Below are 26469 nucleotides of genomic sequence, written 5' to 3'. Positions count from 1 at the left end.
CTCGGAATTCCAGCATCTTTCTCTCACTTGTTCGCTTTACTGTTTGGGATTAACAGTGATAACACCAGATGCATGGCACTTCATGTACACTGTGTTGTTTACCAGAGCTGAATCAGTTAAGAAAAAAAGAAAGAGTGGTTACTGATTCAGAACCAGACTTTTCTTTGAAGCATTAGAGGTTGCTTTTGGCATGACAGGAGGCTCTACTGGTCTCAGTCGTGGCGACAGAGCCGCATTTGTTCTAACAAGTTGTAATTGTGGGTGCAAGTGTTTAATTGAGGCTGATGAGTGCTTGCTGTGCAGAGGACGCATACATTGAACCAAGAGGAAGGTGGCCAAGCCTACCTCATGGCTCATTCGGGCACGGGTCTTTGGATTGCACTGAAGAACTCGTCTCGTATCAGCCTCTACCACACAGAAACCTTCCAGCACTTGCAGGATGTTGACGTTGCTGAGGGTGTCAACCGCTTCCTTTCAGGTGGGTGGTTGATTGGAGATCTCCATGTTTCATTTGGAAAATTTGGTCATGGAGAATGCAGTTAGTTCGACTTACCGTATTGCATAATGAACACTTTTTTTTCCCCAATACATTTACGTGAAGTTGGGGGGGCGTGTTCATTACGACAGGTATAATGTTCAGCAGTTTTTTATTCGTGGCTACCTCTAAGCCTTACCTTGCATGCGTTGATTGTGGACTTTGTTAAATTGAAACTACGGAACAAGATGGCTTCACTAAATTGTGCGGGGACAAAGAACACCTGGCGATGTTCAATAGAACTAAGTTTCAGAAATTGAAAAATGCGGGTTTTGGTAAATTGAGGTGTTCTGTATAGAAATTTGACTGTACACATACATGTATATACTGTGAGTGAGTGAGTATATTACACAGGATGGGTGGCTGGTCTGTGCGCACTTTCTCTTCATTTTATCGTGCAGTAGAATGCTGGTGGATGCACCACTCACTGAACCAAGTGTTGGAATTGCTGCACAGTTGGTGAAAGACACCTGTTGGTGACAGCCTTTGCACCAACAGCTAGAGCTGTGGGAGAGCTTGAGTTGTGGGCACCGCTATCTTGTCTGCTGCACAGAATGTGCTGGAACTTTCTGGGTGTTTCTAAACTGATCCCTTACACGAGGAAGCTGGGGCTGGTGTGTGTGGTTACGTTACGATGAAAAGCATGTCTCAAGCCTCTTGGCATGTGCCCACATCTGCAACACGTGCAGCCAAGCAAGGCAGCGTGCGGCCAGCAGTGACTGTGACCTCCCTGGTGGCTGGCCCGGGCCTGCTCTGGGTGGGCACGAGTGCCGGGGTGGTGCTAACACTGCCGCTGCCTCGCCTCGAGGGCGTGCCCATCCTGGGAGGCCGCACCTACCTTGCGCACCATGGACACCGAGGACCCGTCACCTTCCTCCTGTGCCTCCAGCCGCGGGTGCACCCGTCTCGTCGTGGATCCAGCAGGGCCCAGCAACACAGGGTCAGCCAATCTGGCATTGCTCTCTCTCTAGCAGTATAGGATGCAGGGCCAGTGTGAGGCCAACACAGGGCCACATTAGTGCTACATTGTACCATGTGGGCCCAACACTGGCCCTATTTGTTGTGCTACTTCGGTTAGGCTTCCTCCTGAAAAGGGTAAAGTGCCGTCCATTGTTTAAGGGAGCGCCCTAACGTGATGCTCTCACTTTGCTGGTGGTTTATGCGCAAGGGCTTGCAGAAGCTGTGTCAGTGTACACTGCACAGGTGACATAGGAAGGTGCCAATGCCACCAACCACAAGTCATTTGCTGCAAAGCTGGGTGATTGTGCACTTGCCAGAGGGGAAAACTTATATGTGTCCTACACATGTGTGCTCGCTTTAAAGGGGCCCTGAACCACCCTTCGGGCTTTGTGAAATAGCATAGTCTGCGGGTAACATATACTGCTGTGAAGATCTCGGCCAAGTTTTGTTGTCGTATGCGGTGCTTGGAGCTGGCAAGCGTATCACAAAGTCACATTTCTTTCAAATGCTCTCTTTTCAACATGAGGCCCTGTCCTCATTCTCTTATGGATGCTTCATTTTGTCATCGAACGCTTTATTTCGTCATTCCCTTAAATGGCTGCTAGTATTGGGCAATAGCTGACTTCAAGCTGTGGTCGGCTACATGGCGTAGGTACTGCAGCCACCGTGGGGTGCCGCCATGAGTCCACTGGCTAAGTGCGCTGCGGCTTGCTAAAGTAAAATGCGCTTGAGAAGTGCTCATTCTCCAGTTTTTTTTATGGAGTTTCATGGCACTTTTCATTACACATTTGATGCCAGTGCTCATGCCATGACTTCGCACCAACAATTGCAGACTTCGGTTGCCCCAGAAGAGGCGGGTGCGGAGCAGCTCGCGGAAGAAGGTGAAGAGGAGGAAGAAGAACTGGCCAAAGCTGCAAAAGATGTTGAAGGAGGCGATGCTGTGACAGAGGAGGCAGAGCTGGACGCAGCCAGCACGAGTGGTGTTCAGAAGCAGAAGTCAGACTCTGTCTTGCCCTCCACACCTGCCAGCCACAAGCTGGGAACAAGGGGTAGGTGGCGTGGCGTTTCCTATGCTCCTAGTGTGTACATGGTATGCGTAAGAACACATAGAAACGTGAAAGGGAAGGTCAAAGTTCAATTTTCTGAGTTTAGCACCAGAACTTGGGGTAGGTGCGTAAAAGTGATGTCACAGATGTCAAAATATTTTTTCATACTTTGGTCATTGTGACTCAGGAAATGTTCTCGAAACTCTACAAGTTTAATCTTTGGCCTCTCTAGAATACAATGTAGGCTATCTTTACCGATGGAAAATTAACTAGGCCCAAGCAGACGGCTTCAGAATACATGGAAGTCTTGAAAGGCTGGTGCTGGAACTTGAATGCGGCTCTGCCACCCGTTTTTTGTTTTCCGTATTTTCTGGCTTACAAATCCTATTTTTACAGTGAGAGTGGCTTTTTTGGTCTTGTAAAAGGATAACTTACAAACACAGCTGGAAATCCTTTCTTTCTCTCTAGTGTCAGCGAAGCTAGTGCCAAAGGGCACGTGTTCTAGGTTTCGACCTACTGCACTGGATTAGTGGTTGTGGCGTTCTGGTGCTGATTAGGTTCCTAGCCACCGCGGTGACATGCTTTATCGGAGCGGAAGGCAAAAATGCTCAAATACCCGTGCTACACTTGCCATTAAGTGTTGCCGCCATCACAACTCTAGTGCCATCTCCAGTTGTAGCCACCGTAACCACTGCATTTAGCGTGACCAACCGGCTCCCACCATTGTACGTACGCATCATGTGAGGTAGACATGCATAAGGAGTTCGGCGTCTCGATACTGATCGCCTCTGCATTCACCTTGCGACGCAGCGCTTCGCCGGACGGCCACCGAGAACATACACATGTCGGGTGCCAAGACGCTTCCTCGCGGCCTCTCCCTGTGCGCCCGGGCCAGCGCTGCAAGCGGGCTGACCCTGAGCAGCGCGGGAGGTGTGAGCACTGACAGCGGCAACGACAGTGGCAGCAGCCCCGAGGCGAGCCGCAGCGAGGTGTACGGCCTGTACGCAGACCTCATGAACGTGCACGACTACGAGAGCCACGAGCAGCTCAACCGCAGTGACCCGGAGCTCATGCACTTCCACTTTGCGACACTGGGACGCAGGTGAGCATGGCATCGCGCATTTTTTGAATTTACGTATGCTGGCCTGCACTGGCTGAAAAATCTGGTACTTACAATAGCATGCACGAGAACAGGAGCGTCGACGTAGGCGTTGGTTGGGTTGTATTTTCTATGTCTTATGCTGGTGCATTAACCTTTTCGAGTGAATGCAACACGAACTTGAGATGGCACGCGCATTAGTTAGCCCTACATTGACGCATCTAGTTTTGTGAGTATAGTACCTGGCAGGAATATGGCATAACTATGCCACTAAACAGCGGTATGTGCTAACCCCCGAAGTAAAAATCTGTCTCTTGATGTGCTACCACTACCAACAAAAATAATGCAATGCCACAGTGACTGTTACCTAAAATACGCACTACAAGATACAGTAGGCTTCCGTTAATTCAGTTCCAGTTAATTCGATTTTTTGGTTAATTCGATCCCAATTGAAGGTCCTGGCCGGTGCCCTGCATTTCTATGGGCCCAAAATGTCATTATTACAACCGTATTTACTTGCATGATGATCTCACTCGCGTAATGATCGCACCCCTGAATTTTGTCGTCAAAATTCTATTTTTTTCCTTTCCCGTGTAATGATTGCACCCCGAACTTGCCACAGCGATATGTTGTGTGCCAAGTCTAGCTAATGATGATCGCGCTTACCATCTGTCAAATGCTGTCGAATGCTACGCGAACGACTCTTCAAGACATACCAAACGTTCTGCACGCACCGAACATTCTTAAGCAGACGCCTCATTTCATTCCTTTCATCACTTCCCGCACTTCCATGACTAAAAGAAAGCTGCCACCAAACTTGCTTGGCTTTATTATTTGTAGGCTTTATAATGGTTTTGGTCAACAACAGCAACAAGGTGCTTTTCGATTCTTCCCGTCTGCACTTGTGGGCACGCAACAAATCACGAGTGGCAATGATAGTAGCCACATTTACACTGATACGTTAGAAGTGTACCCTATTCATACGCCAACGCTTGTAACACAGCTAAGATATTCGCCCACCCATAGCGGAAGCGTGCCGTATTAAGATAGTAGTGAAGACAAATGTCGCAGTTTCCGCAGCGTGCCCGCCATATGATTTTGTCACTGGCAGCTAAGCGCGCCCATCTCTGTTTCTGTCCCCTCAAAGTGGTCATAGCTACGTTATTGCCGCACACTTGCCGATATTAGCGATATTATTCATTACTGATATGGAAGAAACTGTTTCAATGGGCCTAATGTGCTCGCGAGAAGAAAAAAAATTATGTTCTGCGCATTTGGCTTGCTCCGCCGGCCGCCATTTTTGTTTTGGTGTCCCGTACTGTTACAGTGGCAGCCGCCTATTTGATGACCTGTTGTCATCCCGCAGCAAATGCGAGATGAAAAAAAAAATTTTTTTTCTTTTTGCAGGAAATTTAACCAGGGTAATGATCGCACCCCTGAATTTGCATCAATTTTTTTTGACAAGAAAGTGCCATCATTATGCGAGTAAATACGGTATCCTAAAATTGGCCTTCGCCAAATAATTCGAACTTGGGCACTCAGCACATGTTGAACTTGGCCAGTCACCACCCGACCTCTGTGTTGACCCCAATGGCGACCCCTTTAGTGGCCGTGTCTGTCTCGGCTGAGCTTAGGGGACAGTGAATAACGCGTTGGGACAAACATCATTACCCGGCGAAAACGCCCATTCTAGGCCAGCTCTAGGAAGATTTTCAAGCAATAACCGTAGCTCACAATGTCCAATTATGGTATTCACCCAATTCTAATGCAGAACTTTTTTTTTTCCAGGAAATTGGGCTGAAAATTGCCTGTGTAGTGCAATCGGATATGAAACCAAAATTGCCTTTGTGGCGTTCATGTTTTACCGCATAACGCAAATGTACCGCGGCAAAGCTGACTTTAGCAACCCGGCCATCATTATGCAACACATGTATCAACACATCCATTTTTCTTGCTAAAATATTAGGTGCATGTTAGATTTCTTATTTTTTTTTAGAAGCTTTAATGGAATTCCTGCGTTAGTTTTCTACTTTGGACGCATAAGAAGTAGGTGGACATTTGATTCGGGGGCGTGTTGAAGGGGTCCTGAACAATGCCTCGGGCTTGGTGAAAAAATATAGTCTGCAGATAGCATATGCTGGTGTGAACATCTTGGCCAAGTTTTGCAGCTGTGCGCGGTGCGTGGAGCTCGTAAGCAGAGTGTGAAGTCACCTTTCTCTCAAACGCTCTCTTTTCAACAGAAGCCTGCTCCTATCTTTTCTGGATGCTTTATTTCATAATATAGCAGATTCTCACATGTGGCTGCTGTTGGTCAATAGCTGACATCACTCAAGAAGAGTGTTTGGATCAGTACGCTTCTTCCTACCGTTACTGTGTATATTTATTGACGAAGTTTAATAAACAGGCTGAAGTAAGTGAAAATCTGCTTTCGAATTTCGATTATAATTGCGTACTTCCGGATGAAGCCGACTATCATTTGCTCACGCTCGGCCATGGCTGCCCACGTAGGAATTAAACTTTGGCCACCATGCTTATCGGTGTCGTAGCCGTCAGGTCTTGGTGATTTCGACTAGTTTTGAACATTCAGCTAGCCTCGACCCACTTGAAGCTTAAGGTCAGACCACATGCAGGCCTGGCAGCATGCATTCACTCCTGGCTGTTCCTTGTTAGAAGCCTTGGCAGTCATCAATTTGTATCGAGCCATTGATAGTGCTTCAAAATGTGCAAGTCGAATGTGGCTACTATCCGTCAGTCAAGCTAGTGCAGGACAAAGCCGGTCAGCACCCCCTTAGTATAGCCAACCTGGAGCATATGAGTGCGAGCATGCACTCAAACCCTGTCATGCACAAAGCAAACGCTATGCATATGCACTACAGTTGCAGGTCTGCTGCGTAGCTTAGATACCGCAACCGCCGCGGGCTGCTGCGACGAGTCTGCTGGCTGAGCGCACTGTGGCTGGCTGAGGACAACCATGTCTGGCTTACGTTTGGTGTGTCATAGATGCCAAAATCTGAAGTAACGGTGCCTACGTGAACATTGAAAATCAAATTAGAACTGCTTGCCACAGTGACGTTCAGTAGACGAAGCGTTGTGGGAATGCGCTGCTCCATTGTAGTCTTCGCAGTGCAAGCCATTGAAGAAGGAGTGGAAGCACCGAGAAAGGGGTGTTTGATTGCCAATAACTCCGCTTCTGCTGAACGCATTGAAATATCTTTAGCGGCGAGGTATTTCTGAAGTAGCCTGCTTTAACTTCAAACTTCGCTAAAGAGTGGTTCAGAGCACCTTTATAATGTTAGTCAAACACTGCCAAATGAATCGGCGGCGTTTTTTGGCATTTTTTATGCATCTTGTTTAATTTGAACCGCCAGATAATTTGATCGGTTTCATCGGCTCCCACCAGGGTCAAATTAAAGGGAGTCGACTGTATTTTGTTTTATCTAAATCCGCAATGTTAAAGAAGTATGCACCCTTCGGGGCGTGTCTTGTCACACAACAATAATTGTCATCTGCCTTGCTTGCGTTTTCTTTCTTGAAAACCGTGCACTTGCTACTTTCCTGTCTAGAATGCTATGTCTTGCTGATTACGCACATGCCATTCGCAACCTGAAAGCACTGGGTGTGCAGTGTTAAAGAAAGGAATAGCTTGCAAGGCAGATGACAATTACAAGATGACAAGATAAGCCCCAAAGGGTGCAAACTTCTTTAAGAGTGCATGGAAAAATTCCAGCTTTCTAGCACAGCTGTGCAGTAGCGCAAAAGCAATATCAAGCAGCATTTCCAAGCTTTGGCAAGGAACACTGCGGCAGAGCAGATGACTTGCCCAGCTTTTACCGACGCATGTGTGCGGGTTTCTATAAGGACCCCGCTCCTGAGCAAGAGCCGGTACTGCATTATTGAAATGTGGTACTTGCTGACGTGTGGTGCCGATCGTCACATTCCATTTGTGTGCAGCATGTTGCCTATGAGTACATTGCGTACTTGGGCTCTAGAAGTGAGCTATGAGATGCTGCTTGAAAGCTTAAGGAGCTGGTGCTTTTACTCTTTAAGCTTAAGATGAAGGGCTGCCTAAAAAAAAAGAAAATCTTATATACTGCCTGTGTTATATAAAGCGGTGTGAAAGCACACAGTATTGATTGGATATTGAAGTGAGGTAGGTTCCAGTCAGCTGCTGTAGAAAAAGTATTGCAGTAATGTGAAAGCAATTGTCCATAATGTAGGTGGCATTCATTTTGTGCCTTTGTAGCCTTCCAGATGCACGGGCACATACCGTATTTACTCGCATAATGAACGCTCTCGCATAATGAATGCAGCCTCACTTTTCCAATGAAGAAGTGAGTTTTTTTCTTTTTCTCGCATAATGATCGCACCCTGAACTTTCTGCCGTGATGTAGGAGACACGCGGTACGATACGGCGGGTGCGATTGTGTCCGACGCCTTGTTGGACGCTGAATCGTACCGTGTCACCTACTTTTATTGCGATAGCAATTATAGGCGCTTTAGGTGCATTTTTTCCGTCGTCGCCGCCGCCGCTGAGCGCCGCATGGTGTAGGTGAGTGAAAGTACACGAGGGAAGTCGACGATCACGGCTCAATCTCGCGCACCCTCTTTCGGCACGCAAAAAGCCCCGGGGCAGGGGGGGGGGGCGGCAGCGTTGTACTCTGGCAGCAACTGTGTATCACACAACCGCAATTGAGGCACAACCGCGCCCGCGGCTCAATCTCCGACGTACAGTAGAGGAAAGTGGGAAGGAAACGCGCTCTCTTCCGTTGCGTGCATGGCACCGGAGGGGGGGGGGTAGCGTGGCGTTTTACTCCAGCAGCCAGCACCTGCGCATTGCACGGGCGTGGCGCACCCTACCTTCAAAGCGATCTGCGTCGGGGGGCTGACTAAGTTGATGGCAGCTCATTCCTTTGTGCGTGCTGCGTTCTCTGCGCTCAGTTTGCGTTGAAGGGAATGTTTGCAAGTTTATACAGCCGATAAAACTACTATGCTTACTTCGTGTACCTGTCTACACATTTGCTATTGCAATCGATGTGCGAATTTCGGGTGAAGCTGACTTTTTTAGAGGTGGCCACAAAAAAAAACAATATTGCTCAAAATTTTACCCCGCATAATGAACGCACCCCCCAGCTTTGCGCACATTTTTCGGGGAAAATATGTGCATTCATTATGCGAGTAAATACGGTAATTGCATCTACAAAATCTTTAGCCCCCAGAATATGTGGCAGCTTACCAATAAGCCCGTTCTCTGTCCAACACAGGTCGCACCGACCCGGTCGACCACGTTCCTGGGACCTCTCCACTATGGAAGTGTCGGGAGACTCCGACTCGTCCGCAGCCACTTGTGATGCCCACAACGCAGCCAATGCGGCTGCCCAGGCTGCTGCGGCAGCGCAAGGTGGCGTCGTACTTCAGGCAGCTGGCACCTCATCTTCTTCATCTGACGCGGGGCCCAAGTCATCATTCGCATCGTCACCGTCACCATCACTGTCATCGGTCGAAGGGCCGGCGTACGGCACCTTGCGGCAGCCGCGGCGACCAGGTCAGCCTGTGCCAAGGGGAGCGCACCATTCAGGTTCAGGGAGCAGCGCAGATGGCGGGCCACAAAGCAAGACGCTACTCACTTTGACTGGAGGTTGCGGCTACGTCAATTGGCGCCGGGCAGTTGGTGATCACCTGGCCACCTCACCCAGTGGCGACGCCCTCGTGCTCATCTGGGAGATGAAAGTCTGAAGCCGGATCCCCATCCCAGTCTTTTTTTCATTTCTCAGCAGGACATGGCAAAGTTGCTTTGCGACTATGTATGAAAACGGATACGTAGGGTTTTTTTCCCCTTCGTGATGCAGCTAGCTTCTCTCTCTACCAACTTGTGCAAGGCACTTGACGGTTGGGTGATAATGCTCCTCACCTTTGAAGGTTGTGCGCATGCATTGAAGTGGGTTTTGGTCGAGAATGGTGGAGACTGAAGGTGATTCTAGAAAGAGAGCTTGAAAACCTCCGCGCCATTACGCTACTTTCAGGAGCCATTTTTACTCAAGTTTGGGTCAGTTTTGTTTTGCTGTGTATTTGCTTTTAGTTTGGGGCACGAAACATAACGTTAATAGCGATGCCTTTTTTTGTTTTCTCTATCTTTCTGTTTGAAGGAAGAAATTGTCAGTGTGGGCACCATACCAAAAGAAAGCTTTATTATTATTTTTTTAATTCTTCGATAACATCTTTTCGTGTTGGAGACTTCTGGATTGTCAACTTCTTGGCCACTGTCACATGCAAACAAAGCACCTGTGCATTTGGCACATTGACATGTTGAACAAAGGCTGGCTGAGCTGAGTGGAAGGAGAAAAGGGGTGAAAATTACCATTGTGTACCCCTGGCTGCTACATGTTCAGATAAAATCTGTTGGGGTAGTGCAGTAAGTACATTGCAAATGCTAGACGCTTTTTGATTGGTCAGGGCTTGTCTTTGCTCAACATGTTGCACAATGCAGTCCATCCTTGGAGCAAAAAAAAAAAAAATATCAGAAAGATTTGTTAGAGGCTGGCCAGGTGGTATCGACTAGTTGATAAGTCTCATCCTGTGTTGCCAAAGGAGCTCACATTTATGACTAGCGTGTGTAGTGACGAAATAATGTTGCGACGGGAAGTTAATGTCCACTCTCCTTCCTTCTGACCTCTAGAATTTTCTGCGGGATGCTTCTGAGCAAAGGAAGAAATGTTTATAACGTGCGATAGGAGGGAGCCTTCTCTGCTGGGTTTTTGGAAACGGGTTTTTTTGATGATGCGCCTTGCTGCCAGCTGTGTGCCGCTGCCATGTTCTTGGCAAATGTAGGCTTGAGCCCGAGAGGTTAGCATATTGAAATTGCACCTTGGTGTTTTATTGTGCTCAACTGTCATCCTCCATCGTCGCAGAAGTGTTACACAGCCAAAGCTTGTAGTAGTAGTAGTAGTAGTAGTAGTAGCCTAACTTTCCACATGAACAAGAAATATGTTTTGTCTCCAAAAAGAGAATGTGTGAGGGAACTGCAAAATAACGAAAGGCGTCACGAGTGTTTCACAACATGAGGTACATTGTTCTTGTGGCTCACGACTGTGTGTCTGCAGACTTCTTTCTTCTTCTTTTTTTTGACTCTCCGTGTGGCTGTGTTCTCTTGCATTTCTGTTTGATCTGTCCTCATAGCTAAGCTTGGACGCTCTAGAAGACTGGATTGCGAACCTTCACACACTTCAGTGGCACTAGACATTTAGTTGGCCTAGTTTATTTCTGCAGTTTTGGTGTCACCAAAGTACCTTTCATCATTGTATATGGAATTGGTGGAAGCCAAGATTCATTCAAAGGCTAACATAGGTATTGCAGAGAAGCAAGTGTGTTGTGCCTTCCACTGTTTTCTTTTTTTCTCCTTGCATTCATATTGAGCTGCGGGGCAGCACTTCATGCGCTCCTGCTGCCATTGTAGGAGTGGTTAAAGTTCATGCCCCAGTTGAAAATTTCATGTTCAAGTGGGTGCCCTACTCAGCTTCACGTGGATCTTGTCCGCGTGTTTCACCACTGCCCCATTTATTGATTATATTTTACAATGCTCGTAATGACTTTTGTAGCTGGCGTTTTCTGCGTTTCCTTTCTGCCGTGGCTTGTGGTTTCTGAACAAAGACACATGACACATACATGAAGAACTTCCTGAAGCTTGTGGTAGCAGACATTGTTTTGTTTTGTTTTTTTTTGACAATACAAAACAGTCATTATGGTTTATTCAATCTTAGGCATTTTGTCACACGCTAAAGGGGGCCCTTGATAAGCTTTTAACAACCTGTGGTTGCCCTGTCTGTGGCAAGCCATTATTTACTTGTACATTTAAGTATTCATTTTTTTCTCGAGGTTGAACTCCTCTTTACGGTGTCTGGTATTGTCGTCAATAACTCCACCTGGTTAATGCACTGGCTGTTCCTGACATAAGCAGAGCGGTACAGCTCCGAAGTTAACAACATGGCTTCAACAGAATGCTGGTTTGAATGCTTGAACTACATTCCCTCAGAAATGTGCCTCAGTTTAAAAATTTCCTTTCAGGCAAAAAAAAAAAAATGCTTCCACTTAGAGTTGTTGCATTATCCACTCTCATTTGCTAGTTAATGGCCTTTCTGTTTGGTTGTTGCATCCGCAATCTGGCAGGAAGAAGTTTTACCTCCCCTTCCTTCCTGCGTTGGGAACAGCCATGAAGGCAGCAACCACAGATCAGTGCTGATTATTTTCGTGCATAATCTCGGATGTTTGCTTTAAATGTATTATGCACATGTAAGCAGATGCTGGGGTAAGCACGCACTAGCCGAGTAGTTCTCCAGCAAGCCCTGTGCTCTGCAACACAGGTGAATGCGGAGAAGGTGGTATTTCAGGAAGCCTTTGCAACTTTCGGCTCTGCGTTAGGCCGGAGTCGACAGTTGCAGCCTTTGTGGAAAGTCGTTCGTGCTGCAGCACCTCGGGGGTGTTGCACTCCCTGCAAATCCCTGTTAGGAGTGTGTTGTGTGCGCAAGATTTCTGGTGGATGCAGCTAATGCATGTAGTACTTGCAATATCTGGTGAGTTAGCCAGGTACGCAGTACCATTGTAAAATGGGAAAATTAACACAATAGAACTTCATCTACACATTCCCGGTTCATGCATATTCCCGGTTTATGCAGTCATGGTCGAAAACATTTTGATATGCACCCCTTTCGGATCATCAAGTTCATACCGTGCATTGTCTTGGAAAAGCGCTTTTTCTTTCGCTCTCTCTGTCTGTCATGGTCAAAGTACATTGGTGAGGTTGTACTGTGCTTTGCTGATTATCTTCTTCATTATTTTGATTTTGTATGGAGTTTGGGTTGCATCTGCAGCCACTGAAATAGCCAAGTAGTATACGGTATTGGTATCGTCTAGCAGATTTTCTCCTTTTTTTTGCGCATCGATATCTTGACAAAAAAAAGAAAAGGAAAAGCTTGTTTATATTGTATGCGCACATCAGTTCAACGGCCTCTTCTCCTAAGCATAATAGCTAGAACATGCCAACCTCTGGAATTTCGTTCATTGGCATAACTTCTTATTGGTTCTTAATGTCTTCCCCTGGTTTTAACATTAGGGGCTCGAGGCTTTTATTTTGTATCTATCACTTCGGGCACCCACTCTTTTTGTATGTCTCCCATGTTCCATGTAGCTTGCCCGTGGAAAGAACTTTGTAGTTGGCAAATTTTATTTATTTCGAATTCACTTCAGGCTGCATTGTGGTGAAGGTCACTCCTTGTGAATGATTCCACTTTTTTTTTTCTTTTTATTTTGGTTTGAGCTATCCAGCAGGATATGAACAACAGCTTTTATTTTCACATTAAGGGGCCTTTGTAAACTGCTTCATTGTCTGGCCTTTGCAGATCATTAGCATGTTTGCATTTTGGGTACTCTTGGCAGCTTGCGCGTTAGCAGCAGGACTTTGTGAACTTTGAGCAGGAAACACTTGTGGTTACTTTCCTTGGCCGTGCAACGTTCGCTGGTGCGATAATATACAAGGTATGGAAACGGGTCAGCAGTAGAACAAGCACATAATTTTGTTTTTCCCAGGGTACGTTTCACTCTTCACATCATCATAAGAAAATCAGTCCCCTGCTCCCTCCCGGCATCTGTATGCTATGTTCCTAAACTACTCTTTGCATCGCTGTGCTTTTGTTCCTAAATACCAAAGGCCATTTTATTATTATTTTTTTTTATATAGCCAGCAGCAAACTTGTGCAAGTGCCCTTTTTTTGTTTCCTAAAATAAGCCGCACATTAAAGGCGTGCTTTGAACAGTTCACACATTTGTTTGGGACCCTCTTGATTGGCAATACTGTACTGCGGACCACAAGAGGGCACCCGCTGTAGTTGTACAACGATTTTCTTTTTCATTTGATTCTTTTTTCATTTTCGTTGTCTGCTGCACCATCTTTCTGCTGCTCCTGGCGATGAAGTAGGCAGTGCTCCACTGAAGCTGGTGACGAAAGGCGACAGGAATTGGTTTGGAGCACCCAGCATTGATTGAGAAATCCGAGCTGGAATTCACCATTTGCCACTCACATGTGCTGCCATTTGGAAAGTTTTTTTTTTTTTGTTGGCCGTGCTGGACTGCCACCAAAGCGCAAGAACGAACAGCGTAAGAAAATACACGAGAAAGCAAGTTGCTTTTTGCTAGTCATTTTCGCTTTTAATTTCATGCTAATTTTTTTCTCTCTCACATTAATGAAGCAGCTTCAGTGTTTCTAAAGCTTTAATGTTTTACAAGAACATGTCATGCTGTATCATTGCACAGAAAAAAAAAAGTGCCACATTTGTTTGTATTGTGGAGTACACGCATTCACTTACTTTTGTCGACCTTTCAGCGCACAGTCGTTCTATCTTGCACACTGTATGTCTTCGTTGTTTGTTTGAGCTACACGAGAAGGTTGAAGAGTACTGAAGCCACATCAGGGTGTTCTTGCAAGCCACCACAAACGCTCTTTGGACGCTGCCTCTTTTATTTTTTATTTTTTTTGAACTGCCAATTTCAATTCTCCCAATGACTCTGTGCTCAAGCTGGCTTTGTGTAATGCATGCAAGCCAGCAGCATAAGGTTGTGTTTGCCACTCTTGCATGGTGGCAGAAACAGCAGCTCTCAAGCAAATATGTATGCTCGCGTTTTCAACGAGCAGGAGGAAAAAGAGAAAGAAATATTAAGAAAGGCAAGAGCAGAACTGTAGTCAAGAGGTTCTACCGTCTTTCCGGGCACTTTGCGGTTGTGGGCGAGCCATTGCCGTCGGAATTGTTGCGCTTGGGTTGCCACTAGATGTGGGCTTCTACATCATGGATGGGCTGAAAATCGCACAGGTCTAGCGCAGTAACCCAGTGCTTTAATAATGTGCAAAAAACTTGCTCTTGTGCCTCTGGTTTCATAGGTTTATGATTTCCAAGTGTTCCCGCAAGAATCGCCGTTGTCTCGGCACATCGATAGCACAATTCCGAAACCTTACTCCTTCTCTCAAGCGTGCCTGTTAGATAGCCAGTATTAGCTTGTTTGCAAAGACATTTAGAGGAAGTGTTTCTCTTTTATTTTCACTTTCTATGTGCGCGTACTGCTACTGCAGTGAAATCTCATCGCAAGCACAGTAAAATTTTTCTTGCAATTGCCAACTTTAAGGGTAGAGTCGCACAATACACACATTGGAACACTTGACGCTTGTATGTCGTAGTAACCTGCTGCTGAAGTTGCTGCAATGAGGTTTCACGATTGCACTAGGAACCTTGTAGAATGTTCTTGTGGTAGGAAATGGCCAGCAATGAGTGAATGGGTAAGGATAGAGAAAAGAACACGGGGTTGAAAATGTGTTTCCATGTGTGTGCTGCATTTGTGTAGCGCTGGAACGAATCTCTCTAGAAATGGTAGGGCAGCCGACGGCCGCCGACAGCACATGTGGCGTCGACGGCTTCTTGCAAGTATTTTCTACGGGGTAGCCTTTATATCGATGTGTAATGTCTTTGTGCGTATTTGTGAGAGCCAAGTGAAAGACCATTGCTGCTACTGATGCCACTAGTGACGTGAGTCACTCCCCCTCCCCAAATTCTCCAGTTCCCAGTGTTCTTCCTACTCCTGTCGTGGTGATTTTGTGCGAGTTGTTGTCCTTCGCTTGCGAGACTTGACTCTGTCGTTGCCAGTGCTGCCCCCTCCCCCCATTACTTTTTTTTACACATTGTGCGTGTACATCTTGTGTTCCTTTTTCGCCAGCTTGAAGCAATCTAGCGGAAAAGATAAAGAAACTTGTTTGCGTGTAATTTAATGCCTCCTCTGTACATAACTATATACATATTATATATATAAATTGACATATATATATATATTGCGTCCATGTGCGTGAGCATGTCAAGTCACGTGTATACAGTGTGGAGAAAAGAAGCAAGAAACAATCTTTGTATACTCTCGATGAGCTCACAGCAGCTTGATGACATTTCTGTTTTCCTTGTTTTATCTCTGTGCGGTGTTGTGCTTGTTGCATCGTATAAGCCAAGCACACCTGCAGCTGCATGGGCAGCCTATTCCCCAGTCAGTTCAAACAAAAAGGCAGCGTCTACTTTTGGCTTGAATGTGTTATTTTATTGTTTTCTTAGAGATGGGTATTACTACGCACGACTGCCATACATTGTTTTACTGTTGCTTTTATTGAATGTGTTAGGCTTGTCCATTTTTTTTTTTCCCTAAGATGACTGCACATTTTCAATTGCACAAAGCTTTTGTGACATCATTTACAAGCGTTAGGTGGAAGTGGTAATATGATACACTTGTAAGCGGATAAGAAAAACAACAAAGTAGCATGACCTGTTATGTTAGTTAGAAGAGCACATTTTTGTCCCTACCACCTTTACTTTTAGAACAAATTTTTTTTCTTTAGATGTTTGTTTATCTGTAAGCATTACACTTCTACAATAAAGCAAATTTGTCTATATATATATAAATGGACGTGTGTGTCTCTTCTGCTTGTTTACATTGGATGGCATGTTAGGCGATATTTGTCCCACTTACATTGGACTGTTTCACTACTTCGCTGAATCAGTGTTAGGATTGCACTAATGCTATATGCCATATGCAGTAAAAGCCGACACTAGGCGCTACAATAGTGCCACTTTTGTGTGGCTAGGTTGGGTGTCAAATGCCTCCAAGGACACTGCCGCTGCAAATCCAGTTTCGTGTGTTCATATGTCATGGCAAAAAACTGCAGCATGCATGCATGACGCAGCCACGCGGTACATGGTCATCAAATCTTATGGGAAGCACATTGTTTGTATTCCAGAGAATTTGGCAGCTTAAATTTGGCGTGAGAACCTGCCGGCCAGTTTCATTAACAGATACCTACTTAAAAGGACGCTAAAGATGAATATTGAGTTAAGCCGTAATGACTTGCTGCAATAGCTTAGTGGCCATGGTTGCCACATTTCAATGGGGTTAAATGCAAGGACATTCACGTAACTCTAGGTGCATGTGAAAAAAATCACGGAGTGTGCCTCATAATCGGATTGTGGTTTTGGCATGTAAAATACCAGAATTTTATTATGAAATATGGCCACTCTTAAATTCAGGTGGCTGGGTAGGCCAGAACGAACATAAAAACAAAATGATGGCTAGCAACACCGGCCTAAAGTTGTAGCATCAGCTTGCTGCAATGTTGCAGGCTTTAATAGCGCCTGCTTGTTATTTATCGGCAAATAACTATACAGCGTTCTAAAGGAAACAAAGGCCCAACGTAGCAAGTTTCAAAACCTTATTCAGCTAGAAAGCGGCCCAATCTCAAGATAATCTGAAATCTGGGACATCACGTACATATAAGTGCCAATGCTTGGCAATGAAAGGGAAATTTGGCCTTCATAACTGTATTGTGCCAAATAAATAAATGGCTTTTCTGAAGAATACCATACCAGTGTAATTTAGCATTGCTTAATAAGTGTTCATTTAGTGCATCGTATCGTTTAGTGCATCAGTCAGTGCATATAAGGACGCTTAGGCTGTGTTTCCATGACTGTGATGTGTTTCGTACCATCTTGGCAAACTGACACATTGACTAGAATAGTGTAGGACATATTTCGCGCTTAATTGTAACGTGTGATTGCTGCATTAATGAGGCGATAAATGTGCTTTAGCCACAAAGCTTAATTCTATCTGAAAGATGTGCACCGTTCTTGCACACTGGCAAATGTGCAAAAAAGGAACGCAGCATATTTTTTTTTATCTGAACATTTCATTCTAAGTGTAACTAGTAGGCACCACGGCAGCAACAATAACGTTACCACATTTCTGTGTAGCTAGATTTGAGCACTACATTTTGGGCTCGAGAAACAGGGCTTGTGCGCACTGGTGGCTGTATGGATGAATAAAAGCTGCCAATTACACTGTCTGGAGTATCATATCGTCGGTATACATTCAAACGCGAACAAGTCGCAAAGGACAACTGCATTATTGGGTTTTCTGGTTCACCTGCATTCAGGTTCAAAAATGTAGATAGGGTCTACATCGTGCTTAGAAACAGGCTTTTAGTACCTTTGGACAGGCTTTGTTTTTAGTACCTGTCACATTGTCATGTAAATACACATAACGGGCGTACTAAGTCTTCGTTGCTCTGCAATGCGACGATAGCTTCCTGGACTTGCAGCTCTGGTCAGCCATGTTAAATGTGTGACCAACTCCTCACGCAGTGTTCAAGTAATTTCGCTAAAGGCGTTGCGTTCCGTTTTAGCGTATCTTTAACGTACCCGCGATCGTGAGAGTGCCAAGCCATACAGGCGACGAATTCGGTGCTTGAGAACTCGCGGAGCCATGCAAGATGGTCATTGTCAACGTGCCAACACGCTGGAAAGGCGCAAAACCACGCAGGGCGGACGCCTCGCCTTCCACTGTTAGCAGTTCATAGCAAGCAAGACCGGCACCCTTACTATCATTTATTCTAATCATCATTGGCTTAGCCGCTAGATGCAAGATCAGCGCGCTCCGACTTAGATGTTGTTGCGCAGGACGTCCCTGTCCTTGAAGCCGCAGTCGGCGTAGTCCGAAGGCTTGGTCCTGTCGGACGGCTTGGGCCAACCGGGGTCGCCGGGATACACGGCGGACCGCGACGTCCTCACCAGCAGTCCACTGTGACGCTTCCAGGTGTGTTGGTTGTACTTGTAGTTGTACATCAGAACCAGGCCACCAAGGTACAGGACGAACACCTTAGGAACAAACCAGCGTAAGGCGGGTGTGATCAACGGGCCCATTGCGGGTTCGAGACGCCCGAACAAGGCATCCATCGGGTAGCGATAGAAGCGACGGAAGGGATTCTTGAGCGCCCTCTCTAGTTCAGGCACTTTACGTGGCTCGTTGGGCGACAGGTGCTGGTCCTCCAGCCACTTCTTTCGCCAGGCGCGGTCCGCATCGGTGAACTCTCCTGTGAGACGGCTCCTCTCCCTGCCGAACCGTCCTTCGATATTCATGGGCCGCACGCCGCCCGTCTCCGAGTGCGGCAACTTGCTCGGGTCCATGGCGGTTGTTTCAGAGTTTGCAGCGCCTTCCCTACCGTCCAAGGCAATGCGCGCGGTTTGTGTTTTTTTCGACCGAGCTCACGTATTTCATGCGCCGTCCGATTTCACCTTGGATGTCCGCGAAATACACGGCGCGGCAATGCGGAAGACGAAACAAACGTAGGCCAACAGGGCCTGCACGACCTACGCTGTTTCTAACGGCGCATTGTTGTGAGGGCGCTAGCAAAATACTTCTTAAAAATATAGAAAGTAACTATTTTTTAATACAAATTTATCCGCGTTGTATACAACAACGTTAAATAAAATGAATTTGTTTAGTTATTTGACCTGTTTCTTTGTCGCAGGTTGCAGAACCCATAGAGTTTCCTACAAAATTACTAGAGAAAACTCTGGCGCTGCAGTCGTTGTCCTACCATGGGAATGATGGGAAGTACATGGATTTGTCTGATCTTCGTGCTTATGGATTCAGACGTTCTTGTGGCTTTGTACATTACGCTATATAAATGTTATTGTCGTATATTTCAGCGCAATCTATATTCTTCGAAGTGCGGAAGACGCCGGGAACGCGTACAATTGCTATTAATTGCAACGATTGAGCTTGTCTATGTGCCCAAATCGAAACGCGCCAAGCGTCTCAAAGCACTGGCATGCCCGCGATAAATTCATAAGTGCGTTTCATTCGCTTGTCGATACATGCATCCGTGGTTTAATGGTTTCAATATCCGGCTTATGTACTAGAGTCCCTGTGTTCGAATCCTGCCGTCGGGCAATTTTAATGATGTTTATTTAATTATTTATTACGCAATAAATTGATGAAAATGACGAATTTACAAAGTCACAAAGCCGTTTGAAGCCAAAAAGACGAAGTTTAGGCAAATCCATGTACTTCATAATTCCCATGCTGGGACAACCATAGAGTTTCCTACAAAATTGTAGGAAACTCTATGTAGGAAACACTAGCGCCAGAGTTCCCTCTAGTAATTTTGTAGGAAACTCTATGGCAGAACCATAGAGTTTCCCACTATAATGTAGTGAGAAACTCTATGGGCAGAACCCACACTCTATAAACAGTTTGCACCCTTTGGGGTGTATATTTGTCCCACAACGATAATCGTCAACTGCCTTGCTTGCGTTTCCTTTCTTGAAAACTCGGCGCTCGCTACTTTCCTGTCGAGAATGCTGCGTCACACTGATAACGCGCATGCCGTTCGTGACTGGGAAGTACCGGGCTCGCAGCGTTAAAGAAAGGAAACGCGGGCAAGACAGATAACGATTATTGTTGTGGGACAAATATACACCCCAAAGGGTGCAACTGTTTTTAGAGTGCACCGTTTATAGAACCTGTAAGGCTGGATGGATGGATGATTGAGGCTCAACCCTTTGAATCGGGTGGCGGCGGCGCGCGCCACCTAGCCTTGAATGGTACTATATGCATGCATACCTATTTACTCCTTTACTTTTGCGTTTATCCACCAATCAGATAGCCTCCGTTTAGTTATTTCTACCTGTTCAAAGTCTATTTTACTTTCACTGTCTTTAAAACCCAAAGCTTTGAATAGTTCCCCGTTACATTCAACTCCAGGATGAAGTTGTTTACAAGCAAGTATCAGGTGTTCAGCCGTTTCCTCCTCCTCTCCACACGCCCCGCACAACAAATATATCTCCTGGTATCTGGCTCGGTACGTTTTTGTCCGCAGTACACCTGTCCTGGCTTCAAACAACAATGATCTTCCCTTAGAGTTATCGTATATATTTTCTTTGGCTATTTCTTGCTTAAACGTCCTGTATGTCTCTAATGCCGATTTGGTTTGCATCTGTTTTCCACATACCCCTCTCTGTGTCCTTAACCTTTTTCTTGACGGATGATTCCTTACCTGTCCCCCCACTGCTGCCCGAGTATTTGCTTGTCAATTTTCTAGTTCGCTTCCTCCACCTTGTGTCAACATTCCTCGTGTGTAAGTAACTGAAAACCTTCCTAGCCCACCGCATTTCCCTCATTTTTCTCAATCGCTCCTCAAGTGCTACCTTGCTGCTAGCCTCTCTGCCCTCGAAAGAAAACCATCCCAGATCACCCTGCACCCCAAGATTTGGCGTCTTGCCATGTGCCCCCAGGGCGAGCCTATTCACACCACGTTGCCTAGTTTCCAACTGTTGCCGGGTCTCTGCTCTCATACATAGAACTGCATTGGCAAAAGTCAGGCCTGGGACCATTACCCCCTTCCATATCCCTCGTACTACCTCGTACCTATTGTAGTTCCACAGTGCCCTACTCTTCATAATCGCTGCACTTCTGTTACCTTTAGTCGTTATATATTTTTCGTACTCTGTCAGATACTCAATGCTATTATTTATCCACACCCCAAGGTACTTGTATTTATCGACTATCTCCAGCGTGGCCTCCTGTATCATATGCTCGCCGCAAATGTTATCATTAAAAATCATGACTGTTGATTTTTCTTTGCTAAACTTCAAGCCTAATCTGTCTCCTTCTGTACCACATATGTCCATCAATCCCTGCAGATCTTCTGCATTGTCAGCCATTAATACAATATCATCCGCGTACATCAGTCCTGGTAATGACCGTGGGTAGATAAACCGTGGGTAGATAAGAAAATTCGCTTGCTAATTAACAAAAAAAAAAAAAAACGCCGCCTGTATGCTTCGTATTTGAAGACTCGCAATCAGTCTGTTTTCCATGAAATGCGTCACGTGAACTACAAAATTAAGCAAGAAATAAAGGTGAATAAACAAACTTATATTTCATCGCTTGACGCAAAGTTAAGGGATAATCCTAAAGAATTTTGGAAATTTGTTAAAATAAATGGTAAAGTGGACACAACTGTCCCTATTTTATCAGTTGGCGAGAAAACAGTGCTTGATGATTATGAGAAGGCTTGCTGTCTGGATTCCTATATTAAAAGTGTTTTTTCTGAGACGTACACTGGTGAACCGCCTGAAATACAAGAAATAGTCCATGAGAATATGCCTATGGTCACTGTCACATATAACGGTGTTCTGAAGCTTATTTCCAATCTGAACAACAAATCGGCTGGCGGTCCTGATGGTATTCCGTCGCAAGTATTGAAATCCTGCTCTCAAGAAATTGCGCATTTTTTAGTCGCTCTGTTTAATAAATCATTAAATACCATTTCATTACCTGTAGAGTGGAAGGTAGCCCACGTCGTTCCCATTCATAAAAACGGTCCCAAAAATGTACTAAAAAACTACAGGCCTATTTCTCTAACATGTGTATGTTGCAAAACAATAGAACACATCATATACAGTGCTGTGATGAAACACCTTCAAAGCAATAATTTCTTTTCAAATTTTCAACATGGATTCAGGCCCGGCTTGTCATGTATGACTCAACTGGTAGAGTTCTCTCATGATCTCTTTTACTCTTTTGACCTTGGATTTCAGGTAGACTGTATATTTTTGGATTTCCGGAAAGCTTTTGACACCGTTTCTCATGCATTGCTTTTACATAAATTATCTTGTCTCGGTATATACCCTGCAATAGTACATTGGATTGGAAATTACCTGTCTGGACGAACACAACATGTTTTAATAAACGGCACTAAATCAACACCTGTCACCGTAACCTCTGGCGTGCCCCAAGGGTCTGTTTTGGGGCCTTTGTTATCTTTAGTCTTTATAAATGACATTGTCCACAATCTAGAATGCAAAGTGAGGTTATATGCTGATGATTGTGCCATATAAAAGAATGTAGAAAATGATTGTGATGTTAGTAGTTTGCAGAATGATCTAAACAAAATTCATGCTTGGTGCATTAAGTGGGGCATGTCTTTGAACAATGCTAAATGCCAACTTGTGTCATTCACCCGTAAACGCTTTCCTGTGAGATCAGTGTATAAATTGGACGGACTACTTCTTGAAAAGGTCCAACACTACAAATACCTCGGGGTCTATTTTTCAGAAAATTTAACATGGAACAGACATATTGAATACTTAACCTTAAGATCATCTCGTATGCTAAACCTTGTTAGACGTAATTTTTATAACGCCCCCAGAAAGTAAAAGAACTGCTTTACATAACAAATGTTCGTCCGGTACTCGAATACGCTTGCCAGGTATGGTACACTCAAAGCTCTAAACTTATAGAAAAGCTCGAACGCTTCCAAAACCGCGCTGCAAGATTTGTTTCTGGTAATTATAACTTACGTAGCAGTATTACATTACTTAAAGAAGACCTTGGTTGGAAAGCACTAGCACACCGCCGATTAACTGCAAAATTAGAACTTTTTTTCCGAATCTACTCTGATCTCACAGAAATAAACAAGAACTTGTACATTTTCCCTCCCCACTTCATCTCTAAACGATGTGATCACGAGCTGAAAGTTCTTGAAATGCGCTGTCGTACTGATGTCTACCGTAATTCATTTTTTCCGCATGCTTCCGCACACTGGAATAGGCTTCCCAGGAGCATTGGTGAATGTAAAACGTGTTCAGAGTTTCTGTCTTTATTGTCACGCAGTCTGTCGTAGTATTATCCCGTTTTCTTTATATCATTTGGCTGGCATTGCACTTCATGCGATAGTGTACCCTTTCCATTTCTGTCTTGCAATTTTGCACCGCATTTCACTGAAGACTGTTTTGCCGTCGAGATGACTCATCGATGTTACGTATTTTGTTACTTTACCACCTGTGCTCTGCTGTATCAAGTTTTTGTCACATGTTCATTTTTCTTCAATTTGTCCCCCCCCTGCAATAATGCCCTTGTGGCGCTGCAGGTACTTGTATAAATAAATAAATAAATAAATAAATAAATAAATAAATAAATAAATAAATAAATAAATAAATAAAAGCCTAATCTGTCTCCTTCTGTACCACATATGTCCATCAATCCCTGCAGATCTTCTGCATTGTCAGCCATTAATACAATATCATCCGCGTACATCAGTCCTGGTAATGACTGTTCAATCAATTTTCCTTGTTTGAAAAATGATAGGTTGAAGCCGAGTCCGCTTTGCTGTATTTTGGCCTCTAAACCTTGTAGGTACAGCATAAACGTCAGAGGTGACAATGGGCACCCCTGCCTAAGCCCCCGCCGAATCATTACAGGCTCCGAAACCTGCTTTTCCCATTGTATAATCATCCGGTTACATTTATAGATATCTTTTAAGAAGTTGGTTACTCCATCTTGCACTCCTAAAGTCTCCATAATGCCCCACAAGCCCTCTTGAAGTACACTGTCATAGACTCCCTTGATGTCCAAAAAAGCCAGCCATAGGGGCCTGTGTTGCTTTTCAGCTATTTCAATGCACTATGTTAGTGAGAACAGATTGTCTTCTAACCTCCTATGCTTCCGGAACCCATTTTGTAGCTCTCCAAGTACCCCCTCGTTCTCTACCCATGCCTGCAGTCTGTCCTTTATAATCTGCATAACCACCCTGTAAACCACTGACGTCACTGTTATAGGCCGGTAGTTATTTATGTCAGCTTTGTCCCTCTTTCCCTTATATATAATTCTCATCCTACTTAGCCTCCATTCGTCAGGTACTTTATTATCCATTAGCATTAATTTGCTCACCACCTCCCTTAATGCTTTCTTAGATTTCGGGCCCAATTTCTTTATTAACATAATTGGAATACCATCGGGGCCTGCCGATGTGCTACTTGGTACCCTCTTCTCGGCCCTTTCCCACTCTCTTTGTCCAAGCGAAAGCAGTGGATTGACCGGGCTATACCTCTCCGACTACTGCATGTACAATTTCTCTGTTCTGTAAATTTTTCCCTCATCATGGTTCCTATATGCTCCATTGCCTCCTCTCCTTCTAACCGAATACCTTGAGCTGTTACTATATACCTCTGCTCTAGGCTTGTCCTATTACCCAAGGAGTTCAGATGTTGCCAGAATTTCCTAGCTGCCTGTTTATCTATTTTATTGCTTATTTCTGACAGCCATTGGGACCCTTTTGTCTTGATTTTCTCGTTGATCAAATAGGATGCTTCCATTCCGCATTTTATGTAGTTTACCCATTTCCTCTCTACTTCCGCTTCACGTTCTCCCTTACTTTTGGAATACCTGTGTTCCCTGGAGGCTTCCTGACGTTTCTTTATGGCCTTCTTAACCTCTTCATCCCACCAGCTCTTGAGTTTTCGTATCCCTTGCCTTGTTTTCCTGACTCGCGCCTTACCTAGCTCACGCTCAAATAGTCTCATTAACTTTGGGTAAGTCCAATCAGTTTCAGTACCCTCTGATATTTCCTCTTCAATTTGTTTGGCCGCTATTTCCACTTGGTTTTCTGAGTAAAAAATCACATCTGGCATTTCCTCACGCGTCGTTCGTGCTTTAGTTTCCCTCTTAAAATTCAACTTGATACGTTTGTGGTCGCTACCTATACTTCTGGAGCCCTGTTCATCTATAATCATGGCTCCTAATCTATCGTACATCCTATGTGACATTAACGCATAATCTATTGCCGAGTGTCGACCCCCTACCTCCCATGCTATGATCCCGTCACACTTTTCAGTAGAGTTACAGACAACTAAGTTAAGCCTCTCACACATATCTAGCAGCATGTTACCTGTGGAGTCTGTGTACCCATCCATATCTTCAACATGCGCATTCATGTCTCCTAATACAATTATCTCACATCCTTTTCCTAGCTCATTGATGTCCGCTGCTATACAGTCCAACATTTTTTTTTTTTTTCCTCTTTAGCACTTGATCCTGCGTTTGATCCTAGAGGGTACCACCAACGCCAACAACATATTTGTGAATTATTCATTCAATACTAATAAAAGCTTTCTGCACCTGCCGAAATAGCAGCACGAGGAGAATTAAAACTGATCGCGGAAGCAGACGACAGCGAACAGATTATAACTAGCGCCGCTCTGCCTGTACGTTCTGTTCCTAGCGGCAAAATAATTGAACTAGAGCAGGCGTGCTGGGCAAGGGACATCTGTGTAGGTCTGGAGTTGAGTGAAGTCACACCCTTTGAGGTGTATCTCTGCCACACAACGATAATCGTCATCTGCCTTGCTTGTGTTTCCTTTCTTGACAACGCCGCGTCCGCTACATTTCTGTCGGGAATGCTATGTCATGCTGATAACGCGCACGCCGTTCGTTACTGGAAAGTACCGGGCTCGTCGCGTTAAAGAAAGGAAATGCGGACAAGACAGATGACGATTATCGTTGTGTGGCAAAAGGGTGTAATTTTGCTTACGCTCTAAGAAAAGTTTACGCCATTTGAGTCATATCTTGCCACACAACGATAATCGTCATCTGCGTTGTCCGCATTTGCTTTCTTTAACGCTGCGAGCCCGATACTTTCCAGTAACGAACGGCATGCGCGTTATCAGCATGACATAGCATTCCCAACAGGAAAGTAGCGGGCGCGTCGTTTTCAAGAAAGGAAACGCAGGCAAGACAGATGACGATTATTGTTATGTGGCAGAGATACACCCCAAATGGTGTAACTTTGCCTAAGAGTGTGACTAGGTGGACGATACGAAGCTTTGGCCACAGCTTCAGAGAATACGCAAAATCGCTTTGGAAGCAGATTAAGCTATGTCCGAACGGCGCGAGCAGCGTATATTGTGCCTGTTTTAAAAGCAAGGCTAAATGTGTATTCCAAGCTATCCAAACTTTCTGCTCATGAATTAAGTCAGGATTAGTGTGTTTTGTTCTTCGTTGTTTATTTGGCAAATATTCTGAAGCAGCGGCTTGTCACATTTGTGACTCAGTAACTTTCCTGGGTGCGGTTACTATCTGATTATTTCCGCCTAATCGCTCGCGGGTGTGCTCTGTTCCGATAGATTTCTTCTTGCTGCGCGCAA

General features: G+C 45.0%; 2 protein-coding genes across 4 annotated transcripts in view; one reads left to right on the top strand and one right to left on the bottom strand.

Moving 5' to 3' along the window:
- Nucleotides 1-16113, top strand: part of LOC126544497 (uncharacterized) — a 69265-nt gene extending 53152 nt beyond the window's left edge. For all 3 annotated transcript variants that reach the window (XM_050191850.3, XM_072287228.1, XM_072287229.1), the window contains 5 exons: nt 304-478; nt 1225-1475; nt 2328-2544; nt 3352-3643; nt 8902-16113. In XM_050191850.3, coding sequence (XP_050047807.2) covers nt 304-478; nt 1225-1475; nt 2328-2544; nt 3352-3643; nt 8902-9373 — 1407 coding nt within the window. In that variant the 3' untranslated portion in view covers nt 9374-16113. The remainder of the gene's footprint in view (nt 1-303; nt 479-1224; nt 1476-2327; nt 2545-3351; nt 3644-8901) is intronic.
- A 1959-nt stretch (nt 16114-18072) lies between these two features.
- On the bottom strand, nt 18073-18841 carry ND-B17 (NADH dehydrogenase (ubiquinone) B17 subunit). Its single transcript, XM_050191934.3, has one exon. The coding sequence runs from the start codon at nt 18664-18666 to the stop codon at nt 18142-18144; it is 525 nt and encodes a 174-aa protein (XP_050047891.1). The 5' UTR covers nt 18667-18841; the 3' UTR covers nt 18073-18141.
- Nucleotides 18842-26469: the final 7628 nt, after the last annotated feature.

The sequence above is a fragment of the Dermacentor andersoni genome, chromosome 3 (genome assembly GCF_023375885.2).
Source record: "Dermacentor andersoni chromosome 3, qqDerAnde1_hic_scaffold, whole genome shotgun sequence".
Taxonomy (NCBI): Eukaryota; Metazoa; Arthropoda; class Arachnida; order Ixodida; family Ixodidae; genus Dermacentor; species Dermacentor andersoni.
The sequence above is the reverse complement of the archived record's forward strand: the minus strand, read 5'-3'. Positions and strand labels throughout refer to the sequence as shown.